This window comes from Salminus brasiliensis, chromosome 7, assembly GCF_030463535.1.
Source record: "Salminus brasiliensis chromosome 7, fSalBra1.hap2, whole genome shotgun sequence".
In the NCBI taxonomy this organism is placed as follows: domain Eukaryota; kingdom Metazoa; phylum Chordata; class Actinopteri; order Characiformes; family Bryconidae; genus Salminus; species Salminus brasiliensis.
The window spans coordinates 10811195-10826098 of record NC_132884.1 but is presented as its reverse complement, the minus strand read 5'-3'; the positions used below and the strand labels follow the sequence as shown (position 1 = coordinate 10826098).

The 14904-nt window shown below is 37.9% G+C and overlaps 1 protein-coding gene across 2 annotated transcripts in view; it reads left to right on the top strand.

Moving 5' to 3' along the window:
* The first annotated feature begins 2810 nt into the window (after positions 1-2810).
* Positions 2811-14904, top strand: part of tns1a (tensin 1a) — a 166402-nt gene continuing 154308 nt past the window's right edge. Inside the window, exon 1 of one of the 2 annotated variants that reach the window (XM_072683800.1) lies at positions 2811-3002. In XM_072683800.1, the coding sequence (XP_072539901.1) occupies positions 2898-3002 (105 nt within the window). In that variant the 5' untranslated portion in view covers positions 2811-2897. The remainder of the gene's footprint in view (positions 3003-14904) is intronic. The other variant, XM_072683799.1, reaches the window with a different exon arrangement.

Genomic DNA, 14904 nt, shown 5'->3' with positions numbered 1-14904 from the left:
GTCTCCGTCATCACCTAATCCACCTGAACACAGGCAGCAGTGTGAAAGCTTTTGTTGTCGCGGCGGGTCTAATGTCGCCTGGTTTGCTCCGCGGGGCGAGTGACATCACTGCCTCTTTCCCGCGCTAATGGGGTTAATGTCAACAATCTCCAAGAGTATATATCTCCTGCTGGACCAGCCTTTTCTTCTGCCGTGTTGTCATCTTCAACCACATATCCCATTACTTGTTTGAGTGACAAACGCTGCTGTCTGTCCAGTGCCTTCTGACCCCTGCCACAGCTCATCATCGTGACCCTCGAGGTTGAGAGCCTGTAGGACGACATTAGAGATACAAGGCAAGCAGAGCAGAGAGCTGAAAAGGACAAAAAGCTCCCCAGAGGGACATAGCCAAGCTTTGCTGCAACAAAAAAGAAGAGCCATTGAACATCCTAGACCTGCAAAATTCCTTTCCGTCAATGGAGGTCCCACCACCGGCTTTCTATCAACTATCAAATCTACTAGATCCATATTCTGAAAGATCTAATCTAATTTTCAAATAGTACTGAATATGCGGTATAGTAAATACAGTAACATATTAACAAAACATTAAGTATCTCATCAGACTACATTCAGAAAACAATTAGACTACATATTGATAAGACATGTGGGGAAGAACTTTGCTGTGGTCATTTTTACTTAATTTATATTTTTGTTCATGTAGTTCTTTCATCATTTGAGTAGAGTTCCAAACTTCTGACCAACATTTGTTCGTGTCCCTTTTTGCCTGCATCAGTCCATTATTGCTCAAATAATCCCCGAACTCTCTTGAACAAAGCATGATGGACCATATCTCAATAACTCAATCTCACCACTCAATTATACCACAACATTCATGCACAAATCAAGTACAACACCAAGCCCATCAGCTGTGAATACTTCCAAAGACCTTCCAGTTCAAATCAAGAGAAAAACTGCAATAATTGTCTTATTAGCACAGTGATTTATCAGTCTACTCAGGCTTTAGTAGAGCTCAGTAACACTAAGATAAATAACTGATCAGCACAGTGATTTATTAATCTACTCAGGCTTTAGTAGAGCTCAGTAACACTAAGATAAATAACTGATCAGCACAGTGATTTATTAATCTACTCAGGCTTTAGTAGAGCTCAGTAACACTAAGATAAATAACTGATCAGCACAGTGATTTATCAGTCTACTCAGGCTTTAGTAGAGCTCAGTAACACTAAGATAAATAACTGATCAGCACAGTGATTTATCAGTCTACTCAGGCTTTAGTAGAGCTCGGTAACACTAAGATAAATAACTGATCAGCACAGTGATTTATCAGTCTACTCATGCTTTAGTAGAGCTCGGTAACACTATGATAAATAACTGATCAGCACAGTGATTTATTAATCTACTCATGCTTTAGTAGAGTTCAGTAACACTGAGATAAATAACTGATCAGCACAGTGATTTATCAGTGTACTCATGCTTTAGTAGAGCTCTGTAACACTGAGATAAATAACTGATCAGCACAGTGATTTATCAGTCTACTCATGCTTTAGTAGAGTTCAGTAACACTGAGATAAATAACTGATCAGCACAGTGATTTATTAATCTACTCATGCTTTAGTAGAGTTCAGTAACACTGAGATAAATAACTGATCAGCACAGTGATTTATCAGTGTACTCATGCTTTAGTAGAGCTCTGTAACACTGAGATAAATAACTGATCAGCACAGTGATTTATTAATCTACTCAGGCTTTAGTAGAGCTCAGTAACACTAAGATAAATAACTGATCAGCACAGTGATTTATTAATCTACTCAGGCTTTAGTAGAGCTCAGTAACACTAAGATAAATAACTGATCAGCACAGTGATTTATCAGTCTACTCAGGCTTTAGTAGAGCTCAGTAACACTAAGATAAATAACTGATCAGCACAGTGATTTATCAGTCTACTCAGGCTTTAGTAGAGCTCGGTAACACTAAGATAAATAACTGATTAGCACAGTGATTTATCAGTCTACTCATGCTTTAGTAGAGCTCGGTAACACTATGATAAATAACTGATCAGCACAGTGATTTATTAATCTACTCATGCTTTAGTAGAGTTCAGTAACACTGAGATAAATAACTGATCAGCACAGTGATTTATCAGTGTACTCATGCTTTAGTAGAGCTCTGTAACACTGAGATAAATAACTGATCAGCACAGTGATTTATCAGTCTACTCATGCTTTAGTAGAGTTCAGTAACACTGAGATAAATAACTGATCAGCACAGTGATTTATTAATCTACTCATGCTTTAGTAGAGTTCAGTAACACTGAGATAAATAACTGATCAGCACAGTGATTTATCAGTGTACTCATGCTTTAGTAGAGCTCTGTAACACTGAGATAAATAACTGATCAGCACAGTGATTTATCAGTCTACTCATGCTTTAGTAGAGTTCAGTAACACTGAGATAAATAACTGATCAGCACAGTGATTTATCAGTGAACACATTCTGAACATTTGCATTCTAAACTCAGCACTGTACGTTTCTACTGCAACTGACATTCAACACTGCACTTTTAGTTGCACTTGATCTCTGTGTATGAAATGGGCTATCTAAACAACCAATGACTGTCCCAATGTTTTGATGCAGTTTTCAGATGTTAAATGAGTGCATCTTAAAAATATCAGATAATGTGTTTCTCCAATTCATACAGTGGTTTTCTTCGCTGTGTGTGTGAAGTTCATGCTCTGCCCCTTCCCAAGAGAGGGAGGGAGTGTCTGTAGTGAACTCTTCTGACTCCAAACACTCCAAAAGTCTGGAATCACACACCACTGACCGCCCAGCTGTGTCATGCTACATGCTTTAGGTCTTTCCGAGAGGTCCAGGCGATGAAATGCCTGTAAACGGGCCGGATGGGATGTACAATAAGCTTCATCTGTTGCGAAGACGATTTTCTGCATGTGCCACTCGAGCGCAATGACGAGGAAAAAAAAGAAGGATCCAGACTCATGTCTGAGGTGAGTCAGTCAAATTTCTTGCGTAAGCCTGCGAAGCCTTTAACTCGTAATGTAACGTGACGTAACATCTAGCCCATCACTCGTAGTTTGGAAACTTTCTTGTGTAACAAACAGCAAATGAAAGTGTGTTATGTTTAGGAGAGTCACGCTGCGGTGAACGAAGGGGGCAAATCTAGCCCGGGAACGTCGTGTGATTAAAGCCTTTAGCAGATGTTAACAGTAAACCACTGGTAGTTCTGACTGCCAGATCTATCCGACTGTATTGATGGCCTAATGGTTGTGGAAGTGTTCATATATGCTACAGTAGTTAATCTGTTCTGTAAAGATGGTTTCATGCTCATGAGTGAGGAATTATGACTCATGCATGTATGATTTACTTATATATATATATAAGCGAGTAGTGACTGTTTGTTTATGGATGTCAGTTAAAGGGTAATTCCACACATTTTTCAAACTTTCTGCATAATGCAACAGATGAAACACTATGACATTTAGAGTGGTTTAATGTGAAAAAGTTTTTCTTGAGAAACATATCGAGAAACAAATGTTTTGTCTTTGTTTTGTATATTATATTTATTTGGTGACTATTTTGCCTTACAACATCCTGCATGTAGCTCTCCCCAATATTGTATTTTGAAACTACATTTTAGGCCAGAATCCTAAAGGCATCAGACAGTGAACTTTCTGTAAGGAAGCTTTTAGGGGCATTTTGAAAAGAAACTTCTGGTCCCTATCACCAACACTATGAACAATTACAACACAGTAGGTTTCTCTTGCCGAGAGCATTCAACACGAAACGGCTCTGAATGACTTTGTTTACATCTTAGTGTCACATGAATGGAACATGTGGATGCAACTGTTCCAAAGAATATAACTGAGGATTGATTAAATATGTATCAGTATCGGCCCATTTTCAGCAATCGGCAATAGGCTGATGTTTATTTAATTTAACTAATCCCGATCTGATTGTATAGAATTGGTATTCCTTGCTCCTGGGCTCCTCCTGCACTCAGGAAGTGTGATTTGTGCTTTAAGCTAGCCCTAAAGGACACACTTTACACTGCATTTCTGGACAAGCTGAGAGAAAGAGCGCCATTACTGAAAATGAAAGACTCATGTGGACTGTCGAGGTTACACAGTTACACAGTTACACAGTTCTTGCAAGTGTTGTCCTGCCTGCTTCTTCAAAGTTACATAAAATGATCCCCTCAGACAGCCTGTGGCCTGCCGGCGACCCCAAAAAATGTTACTGAATAAAACAGTGTGTAATAAGCCTTTTTGTGTTAAGGGGTTAAACTAATAGGTGTTAGATACAAAAACGCATGTTAATGTCAGGTGAAAACAGGCCCTATGATGCAAATGCCCAGACATGCTTTGATGTGGTTTTTCATCAGTGATTGCTTTTTCCTAGCTATTCTTACAGGCTGATAATAGACAGCTTTTAACATAATGAACACTATATGTGCAAATGTTTGTGGACACCCCTGGTGAACAACTTTAGGTGGCACCCATTGCTGACACAGATATGCGCAAATGCACACACACCCAGATTATCTAGTTCCTATAGAGAAGCATTGCCAATTGAATAGGACTCCCTGGAGCAGACAAACATGAACCTATTGGCTCCATTCCTAATGCTTGGCGTGAGCTTAAGTGGTGTAAAGCCCTATGAAATGTGCCAGCATATCTTTCTGGATTCCTGTCCTCCAAAGATTGCTCTGCCTGTGCTCTATACCAATGATTTCCAAGCTTGTTCCTGTAGTGTGCCTTTTACCCATTTCTAGTGTTTACTTTCATCCAACTAATCAGCTAATAAACGAAAATGCCCTTTCAACTCCTCTCTTCATTGAAATAGGTCTGTTTAGAGCAGTGTTTTTACAAGTAATTCAAACAGAGGAATATGTATTTGAACAGCAGTAATTTAAAATCAGGAACAACAAGCATATTGTTTTCCCCCACTACTTAGTCACACTGCACCCACCAAAGACTTCTCCCCACTCACCTTACACTTAAATTTGAAACTTATTCTATATGTAAATAGTAATTTAACAGATTATATATTAAACATGTACATTTTAAACAGTACAATCATTTATGTATAGTGTATATAAAATATTATTACTTATTAAAGTATGAGGGACTATGTACGTTTTTTTTACTCACCTTTACACCATGTGACAATTAATTTCATTTGATTTAATTTGATTTGATTTTACAAAGGATGCATAGAGTATCTTACTCTTTGGTGATTGTACTGCACTTATTGTTATAGTTTCATACATTTGGATAACAATAGTTAGAATTACAATGCTTGATACCAAAACAATATTGTGGTAGAAAATTACTTTTAATCATCATTTATACACAAATTGTTATTGATGCAGGAAAAGTTGATTAAGCTTAATTAAAACAATGGTTAGCGTTTAGCCCAGCTAGCTTTGTTGGCTTTCCCAACTCGTTCTTATCACCCGGCCTAGCTTCATTGGCTTCCCACAAAATACAACTTGCATCAGAGTGGTGCTGTGCCTGGTCTTTTTAGCTTTTTCAGGTTTTTAGCTTTGCTTCCATATTTCATATTCTTTTATAACTAGCCGCTGTTTTTAAATAAAAAGTAGATGTTTTTTTTTTTTTATAAAACTGTAATCTGTAAAAAAGTTTAAAGTTAATTTTTTAGATTTTTGTGTGATGTTATAAAATCCATATATCTTTTACATTTGTACATATATTTGCCTATTTAGCATAAAGCAGCATGGACTGCCCATTCAACTACTTTTTAAATGAGGCACAATACATGCCAATTTGATTAGAACAGGGGTGTATTAACACAAACCTGTTTAATTCTGATGGGTAAAGAGAAAATGGTCATGTAAAATTAAGCTAATGAATTACGACTTTCAAAACATGTCCTAACAGAATGAAAATTGTTGTGAATTGGGCTGCTGCTGCAGCACTTCCCTTCCTTTTGCTAAATATCTCAGAGGTGAAGGCTCCTGGCAAAGCGCTGCCCTCCCCAACACTCTCCACCACCTCACACATTTTGCAATTATCTGATAAGGAATGAGTATAAGAGGGTTTTTTTCCCCCACAATCCATCGCTACATTCCTCTCGCCCCCTGGTTCCAAGGAAACAGTGTGGCCTCTGTTTCCTGGTTCCTAGGGTAACGGCTGCCTCGTCCTCACCTGATTGCTCCTTCTCAGTTTTTGGAAGTGGAGACGGCTACCCTTCCCAGGGCTCTATTGAAGAATGAAACTCCTGCATGGCTGAAGCTTTCAGAGCCGCAGTGCTGCTGCAGCCCTGAAGACTTAGACTGCGCTCACACAGGGACTGTTGTTGCAACAGAAACTTTGCAACAGTTTCTGTGACTGATATATCTAAGGATAATATGCAGTTTGAGTTCTTATAATCTTTAGATGTCAAAACGTATATGTAATGACATCATTACATAATTTGCATAGTACCATTGCATAGTAAGTTGTGCAGTAAATTATATTAAACTTTGTATCTTTGAGACTTTAGGGCTACATGTCCAATATTTGTTTTGATGTTAAGAAACAATGTGTTAAAAATGTAAATGATAAAGAAGACTTCAATAATCCATAAATGTCATCATGGGACCTACATTGTCGTAGCTGTGTTTCCCCCAAAAAGCTGGTAAATAAAAACTCGTGTAGTCTCTTTATGATGGTAGATGCATGCAGTTTGACATCTACTGCATGCATCTACCATCATAAAGAGACTACATAAGTTTTTATTTACAAGCTTTTTGTGGGAAACACAGCTACGACAATTCTTCATAAAGGAGTGGGAAAAACTTATATTTTAAGATTAAATGTCCATATATTTAATTATGACTGCATTCCAGTGAAAAAATGTATGCTTGCAGTTATGCTAATTTATATTTGTGTGGGGACCACTACCAATGGTTCTATCTGGTTAAGATCAGGCCAGTTAAGTTCTTCTACATCAAACTCGCTTATCCATGTCTTAATGGACCTTGCTTTGTGCACTGGTGCGCAGTCATGTTGGAACAGAAAGGGGCCATCCCCAAAGTGTTCAAGTTGTAAGCATGTAATTGACCGAAATCTCTTGGTATGCTGACGCATTAAGAGTTCACTTTCACTGGAACTAAGGGGCCGAACCCAACTCCTGAAAAACAACCCCACACCAACATCCCCCCTCCACCACCCTGCGCTTGGTGATGTAAGGCTTGGATGCAGCTGCTTGGCCATGGAAACCCATTCTATGAAGCTCTCTACAATCTATATACGATATGTTTATATATAATGCAGTTATACATGAAGGTTTTTATTATTATGGGGGAAAGAAATCCAAACCTACATGGCCCTGTGTGAAAAAGTGATTGCCCCCTTGTTAAAACATAAATTAACTGTGGTTTATCACATCTTTGGAAAGCTAAGTTCAGTTTCTCTAACCACACCCAGGCCTGATTACTGCCACACATGTTCTCAAACAATAAATCACTTAAATATGACCTGCCTGACAAAGTGAAGTAGACTAAAAGTTCCTCAAAATCTAGACATTATGGTTCAATCCAAAGAAATTCAGGAACAAATGAAGTACAAAGTAATTGAGATTTTAACCAGGAGGCCACAAAAGACCCCACAACAACATTCAAAGAACTGCAGGCAAGAATTGCTTCTAGAAACATTTATGATTTGTGTCTACACTTGCTTTGTATTGAGGGGCTATCTGAAGTTTGGTGACACTGCAGACATTACATTGGGCCTCATTCACCAATATTTTCCTTCTTTTTCTTAAAAAAGTATCTTGTTCAAGTAAAGTTGTATAAAAAAGTATCTTGTTCAATCTAATTCATGTGCAGTTTCTCAACTTAATTCGTCCTCTAAACACATCTCCTTAATTTCTTCCAGTTCTTCCATGAATAATAATGAACTTCCTTTACTAAAGGTTTGTCTTTTCAGATTTTCAAATACTAGAATATTTATTACGAAACCCTAAAACATGACTTCTTCCTTATGAGAGGCATATTAGAGAACAATAGTTATTAAATAATCAAAACCTATATCATTGTGCCTTTAATAAGAAAACCATGCTTACACAAATGTACATTCTGACATTCAACAATGGAAAATATTGGTGAATGAGGCCCAATGTTATGTCCTCACCAAACTTCAGATAGCCCCTCAATACATAGCGTAGTGTAGACACAAATCATAAATGTTAAATAGGGCAGTGGTGGCAGTGGTGGCTCAGCGGTTAGAGCGCCGGGATATCGATAACAGGGTTGTGGGTTCGATTCCCGGGCTCGGCAAGCTGCCGCTGTTGGGCGCTTGAGCAAGGCCCTTTAACCTCTCTGCTCCCCAGTTGGCTGCCCACCGCTCTGGGTGTGTGTGTGTACTCACTGCCCCTAACACATGTGTGTGTGTTCACTACCAGATGGGTTAAATGCGGAGGACACATTTCGCTGTACAGTGACAAATACGTGCACCTTTACCTTTTAAATAGACTCATTAAGCAAGATATCTCATTTCATGCTGCAGAAACATACACAATTCATTCTGTGGGACCATGTTTTCGTCCCCTACTCTAGGCGGGGCTCTGTAGGTGGACTCTGCCCGAGTCATTTGTTTCCCCCATTCAATAATATTGGTGGGACAAAAAAGCGATGAGGCTTGTGTCTGTGCACGCCAGCTGGAAATAAGGCGCTGTTTTGTTTTAATGGAATATGTCAGGCAGGAGAACCCTATGCATTCATCATTCTCTCGGCTGGACTTCTGCCAGGGTAGATGTGCATACGCCTGTGTGTGTGTGTGTAGATAGAGGTCTTTGCTGATACTGAGTTCTTCAAAGCTAAATTCAGCCACAGTGGAAAACTGTCACTACAGAATGACAAAGTGTAGTTTCTAATGATGTTCATCCAAAAGATGTGTTGTATTTTGGAGAATGAAGTACCCCATTAATGATGGTGTATTTGGCTGACACTACGTGCTTTCAAATACCATAACTTTACCAACATTTTAGTCAAACTACACATTGCTGTAACAATGCTGAGTTTTTTTATTATTAATTGTTTTCACACCATCTGCGTTTCTAATACTCACATTACAAGCATGTGCAATTGTGCAATCCACCAGCCAATCACTAAATGTTTTATTTAGTGCTGTGAACATCCCACCCAATCTCAGTGTTTGAAAGAATCAAAACTCTTGTATATTTTTGCTTGCAGTTCTTTATTAATTTTTTTTTTTTTTACAAAATTTAAATCATTGAATCATATGAATCGGCAATTACATTGCGTTTACATTTGACAGAATTTCACGATGAATGGATCAATAAAAAATTTATATTGAAAATTATATTGAATAAAATGTTTTTACGTTGACTTTCATTGACAGTTAAGGTTTTTTGCTTTGCCAATAAAGTTACCATTTTGGAGAATTTTTTAATTTTTAACAGCAGGATTTTTGTTTAACTTTGGACTTAAACATTATGTAACAATAAGATAAGAGTAAGAATAATTTATTCTGTAGAATTTCTCTGGAGTGTGTCTTCAAAATGAAAACTGTTTATTTGTGAATGTATATTTATATTAAATCAGATCATGTCTCATCTAAATGTATTTTTTTAAACATGTCAAATATGAAAAATACTTAAATATGAAAAATACTCTAAATAATATTTGTAATTAGCAAAGATTAATTGTAATATATTAATATAAATATACATCTGTTAATATAAAAAATATCATAAATTCTTTCTCCAAACACAACAGCTTATCCAAACTTTTGTGTTAAATAGTGCAGTTGTTATCATAAAAACCTAAAATATGTTAAAATATGTAAAATATGACTTTTTGAAGTGTGAACTATGATTTTTTTTGCTTTTTCAGAGTGAGGCCTTTTAAAGAACAATGGATCTTTAACACTCCAAGCCCACCAGATCGGATTCTATAGAAATCAATGTTATGTCTCCAGTATTACAAAACGTCAGCAGATCCACTCAAAACAAAGGAGAAGGAAAGGCATATTGTTTGCCCGGAGAAGAGTGTAGCTGAAATTATAGGCTTTGGTATCTCAAGTCTTTGTTTGAACTTTGTCTCTCTGTTTACCCAATAACACCATTGAAAATAGAGTTGCTGAAAAGCAAACGTCAGTGATCTCCTTACCTCTCACCAGCAGTATATGAAGAAAAAGAACTGGTGACAGATGCCATGTTGACATGAAACCAAGTAGACCTTAATCTTAAAGTACCCCTCGGACACCTGTGTTATGGTTAACCTTTAAAGGTCAAGACACTCTCATTTAAAAGGGTAAGTCAAAAGAGCCATCTCTTTACCTGCCACTTCAGATGCAATAGTGTGACTAATATATACTAGTCTTATCAAGTTTGGATTTTCTTGTCATAAGCAGATTTAAATATTGTAAACAACATACCCATGTTTCTTACTTTTTTATAAAAAAATTGTATCAATTTTTTTAATAAATAAAAATAATATACTTTAATTATCTGTTTACAGCATTTTTGTCTAGTTTGTTTAGTTTTTTTGCCTGAAAATGTCATCTAAGCACTGAACTGCTTTTCTTAAAAAGTAAATGTTACCTGAATAATATCTGTAACAGTTTTAGTGCTTTAAAAATTACATTTATGGGAATGTGAATTTGGTGTTAGAAGTCCCACTGCTTATTGACTCATATTGGTGTAGAATGGTTTCTTTGTCTAGCCAGGGAATTGAACCCTACTCTGCCACAAAGAAGGTGGTGTTGTTACCTGCTCAAATGAGTCCATGGTAGGCCATTTTATGACAGTTTTTACAAGCAAAGAGTCTCCAAACGTTTGACAGATAGACTACTTCATGAAAAAAAAACATTGTTTTGTTTTTTAGTTGCAGAGCAGTACCATTTAAACATGAAGTTTACCCAAGGGAACTGGATCTGGAGTAAACAGAAGCAACAGTACTACACTGCACTGGCCACAGACTTTTTTCCTCTCCATGAGCGCTGTGATTGATGTAAAGGCTGTTTGACAGGCCATGATCCTACGTTGCCTTAGGCTTTGATCCTCATGACAGCTTGCTGACAATGCTTAGTGTGCCAGGCGGCAGCCTCACTCAGCAGGCCCGTGGAGCCCCACAGCCACGGCGCCTCACACACACTAACTGTACGCCAAGATAGAGCTGCCAAATACCCAAGAACACCAAAGTGCATATGAATGCCAGGGAGCCAGGCGAATTAATAAATGCCCAAGGTAATAGCAGCTTTCCTCAGCAAGAGATTTCTTTCAAATCCTGTAAGATGGAATATTATTTGTAATATCGTCACATCTTATACATGCTTCATGACATAACACCCACTCCTGCCTTTGATCATTTTTACGCCCTTTTCATTGTCCGAACACTTAATGGATAAAATAGATAAATAGACCAATAAGGTTTCAAAAAGAAAGGGTCAGTAAGTTGTGATAGAAATAAAAGGACTGAAGTTACCTTAGTTCTTCTGTATGCCGGGAGAATATGAGACTGGAGAGCAGCACATCACAAGACTCTAGTTATGGGAATACAGGTTGCTACAGGAACCAGGCCTTGTGACCTTGTAACTGAAAGAGATTTTGCAAATGACAAATGACAAAGTGAAAGCCAGGGAAGCAAACAGGGAACTACTGTACTAAAAGCTAATGCTAGTTGACCGGCTTTTGCCATCTCTCCAGCATTCTCTCAAAAACAGTGGTAAAATCTGGTAAAACAGTGTTTTTGTTACAGTGTTACAACCACTGTAATATGTGGCTTCTGTGACACATCACAGTGCTATAAATTAGCAAATAACTGCATCTGAGCGTTTTCCATCCCATAGTCAGATACTTACTATTTAAATATCGAACAATTTAAAATGTTCAATGAATACATTATTTGGCACCTTTGATACTGACAGCCACTGCGCCATCTCAAAGCTTGATACCAAAGAAAGAAAGATACTATAGGAAAATTAAAACACTCATGAGTGTCATAAGTTATGTCAACACTAAATATTTTTTTAAAATTCAACACAGAAAAATGTTCAAATTGTTGAAATGGCTAATTCTAAAAATCTCTTTTTATTAATACAACACTCAGCAAGCTGACAAAAGCTAATGTCAATCTTAAATACAATATTAAAAGTATTGAAACTGAATCTTTGACGCTTTGGGAAGTTTATAATCACATGCCCAGTGTAATGTGATTGAGGAGCCAGAGGCTGGTGTTTTGTGGCCACAAGATGGAGGCATTGGAGAGAAAGAATAAGCATAACCACAGGCAGTGGACGCCATCGTCCTACTGCACCAAGTTCAAGGGCACTTGAGTGTTTTAGTGCTGTCCTGGTATAGAATTAGAACACTAATCTTGTAATGTACCAGAAAGTTGATTCACACTTTTTCATCCAGGTGCTGTATTCCTTATTATGAAATAGGCTATATGGAGTTGCTGATTAATTTATAAGGTAGATGCTGGGGTTCCACAAATCATGAACTAAAGATATTCTGTGGAAATTGGAGTGAAAAAGTGAGCATAGCATTTTGTTTATCTCTTTCTCAATTAAAAGTGAAAGTATGGAGTGGAAGTGATACACTCGGTGCATGTCATACACATATCTTTATACATACACTGTATGTCTACATGTTTGTGGACACCCCTTCTAATGAATGCTCGAACATTGCTCAACCTATTGGCACCATGCCTTATGCCAGGTCTGGGCTAGAGGGGTATAAAGGTCCCCAGCATTGAGCTTTGGAGCAGTGGAACTGTATTCTCTGAAAGGATAGTCCTGGCAGGTGTTCGCTAGAGTGTATTGTAAGCATTTGCATGTACTGTATGCTCCTATAGGAGAGCGAAAGAGTGTTTCTGTTGAGGGCCGTGTCAACACAGCTTCATTAATCTCTGGGCTGCCTTAGAGACACTCCTAAACGGGGCCAGAGAGGACAAGAGCTCCCCTGAGGCCCTCTTCCCCTGCCTGCACACTGGATGGCTCAAAGTCAAACACTGTTTGTACCTTTTTGTGTCTTGCTTTTTATAAGTGCTCCCTATTTTGGCTTGTACACAGATTGTACCTTGCAGCACAGAAGGTTTTAAATGTGCCATGTCTGTGGATGTGCATGTATCCATACTTATAAATCTACTGCATCAGTTATATATAATTAATCTGAAAAGCACAGTAAAGACATTTACAAAACAAAGACATTTACAAAGACATTTAGAATAGGTCTTTGTCTCCCCTGTCCCGTCTGTCTGATTGATTCTTTAACCTAAGCTAAAATCCACTGCGATTAGCCACTCTGCATTGTGACAGAGTGCCATTACCATTAGCTCAGCACATCTGAACACAGCATTCTCCACAACAACATCACTGTCCAACCAGCTCAGGATCACCTTGTAACATCATTACTGTCACCTCTGATGATTGGTGTTGTGATTTGATCGTATCCCAGGTCCTGCGTCTGTCGCTGGAGAGCAGGGACAGCCATGCAGCTTCCTAAAGTCAGTCTTTATCACTAAAGACAGGATGTTGACCCCAGAGACAATACCTTCTTGTCCTGGAAGACTTTATGGATGTGATTTTTCATTACTTCCTTATTGACACTATTCAGTTGTTCTTTCACTTTGTTATCTATATATGTAGACATATTTCTGAGGTTTTCTGCCTTAGTTTTGCACTAAAGCTAATAACAGCTCATATCTAATAACTAATAGTAAACTTGCTGGACATCATATAGCCAGAGCTGCCTTTTGTTTGCATAGAAAAACCTTTCTTAGATCAGAGAGGTAAAAAAAGTATCTCTCTACAGGTATAAAAACATCTACATCTAATAAGAAAACTAATTCATAAATTAGTGATATTTTATTAACTTATTGCTGAGATTTGCTTTCACTGTAGACTACGAAAAGAAAAATATAGTTCAAGTTTGGAGTACAGTGCCTATACAGTGCCTTGCAAAAGTATTCTGTATTGAACTTTTCAACCTTTTGCCACATTTCAGGCTTCAAACATAAAGATATGAAATTGTAATTTTTTGTGAAGAATCAACAAGAAGTGAGACACAATTGTAAAGTGGAACTAAATTTATTGGATATTTTAAACTTTTTTTTAGAAATAAAAAACTGAAAAGTGGGGCGTGCAATATTATTCGGCCCCCTTGCGTTAATACTTTGTTGCACCACCTTTTGCTGCGATTACAGCTGCAAGTCGCTTGGAGTATGTCTTTATCAGTTTTGCACATTGAGGGACTGAAATTTTTGCCCATTCTTCCTTGCAAAACAGCTTGAGCTCCGTGAGGTTGGATGGAGCGCGTTTGCAGTTTTTAGCTCTTTCCACAGATTCTCGATTGGATTCAGGTCTGGACTTTGGCCATTTTAATACCTGAATACATTTATTTGTGAACCATTCCGTTGTAGATTTTCCTTTATGTTTTGGATCATTGTCTAGTTGGAAGATAAATCTCCGTCCCAGTCTCAGGTCTTTTGCAGACTCCAAAAGGGTTTTCTTCCAGAATGGTCCTGTATTTGGCTCCATCCATCCTTCCATCAATTTTAACCATCTTCCCTGTCCCTGCTGAAGAAAAGCAGGCCCAAACCATGATGCTGCCACCACCATGTTTGACAGTGGGGATGGTGTGTTCAGGGTGATGAGCTGTGTTGACATAACATAACGTTTTGCATTATGGCCGAAAAGTTCGATTTTGGTTTCATCTGACCAGAGCACCTTCTTCCACATGTTTGGTGTGTCTCCCAGGTGGCTTGTGGCAAACATTAAACGAGACTTTTTATGGATATCTTTGAGAAATGGCTTTCTTCTTGCCACTCTTCCATGAAGGCCAGATTTGTGCAGTGATTGTTGACCTATGGACAAAGTCTCCACTTGTTGTTGATTCTTCACAAAAAATTACAATTTCATA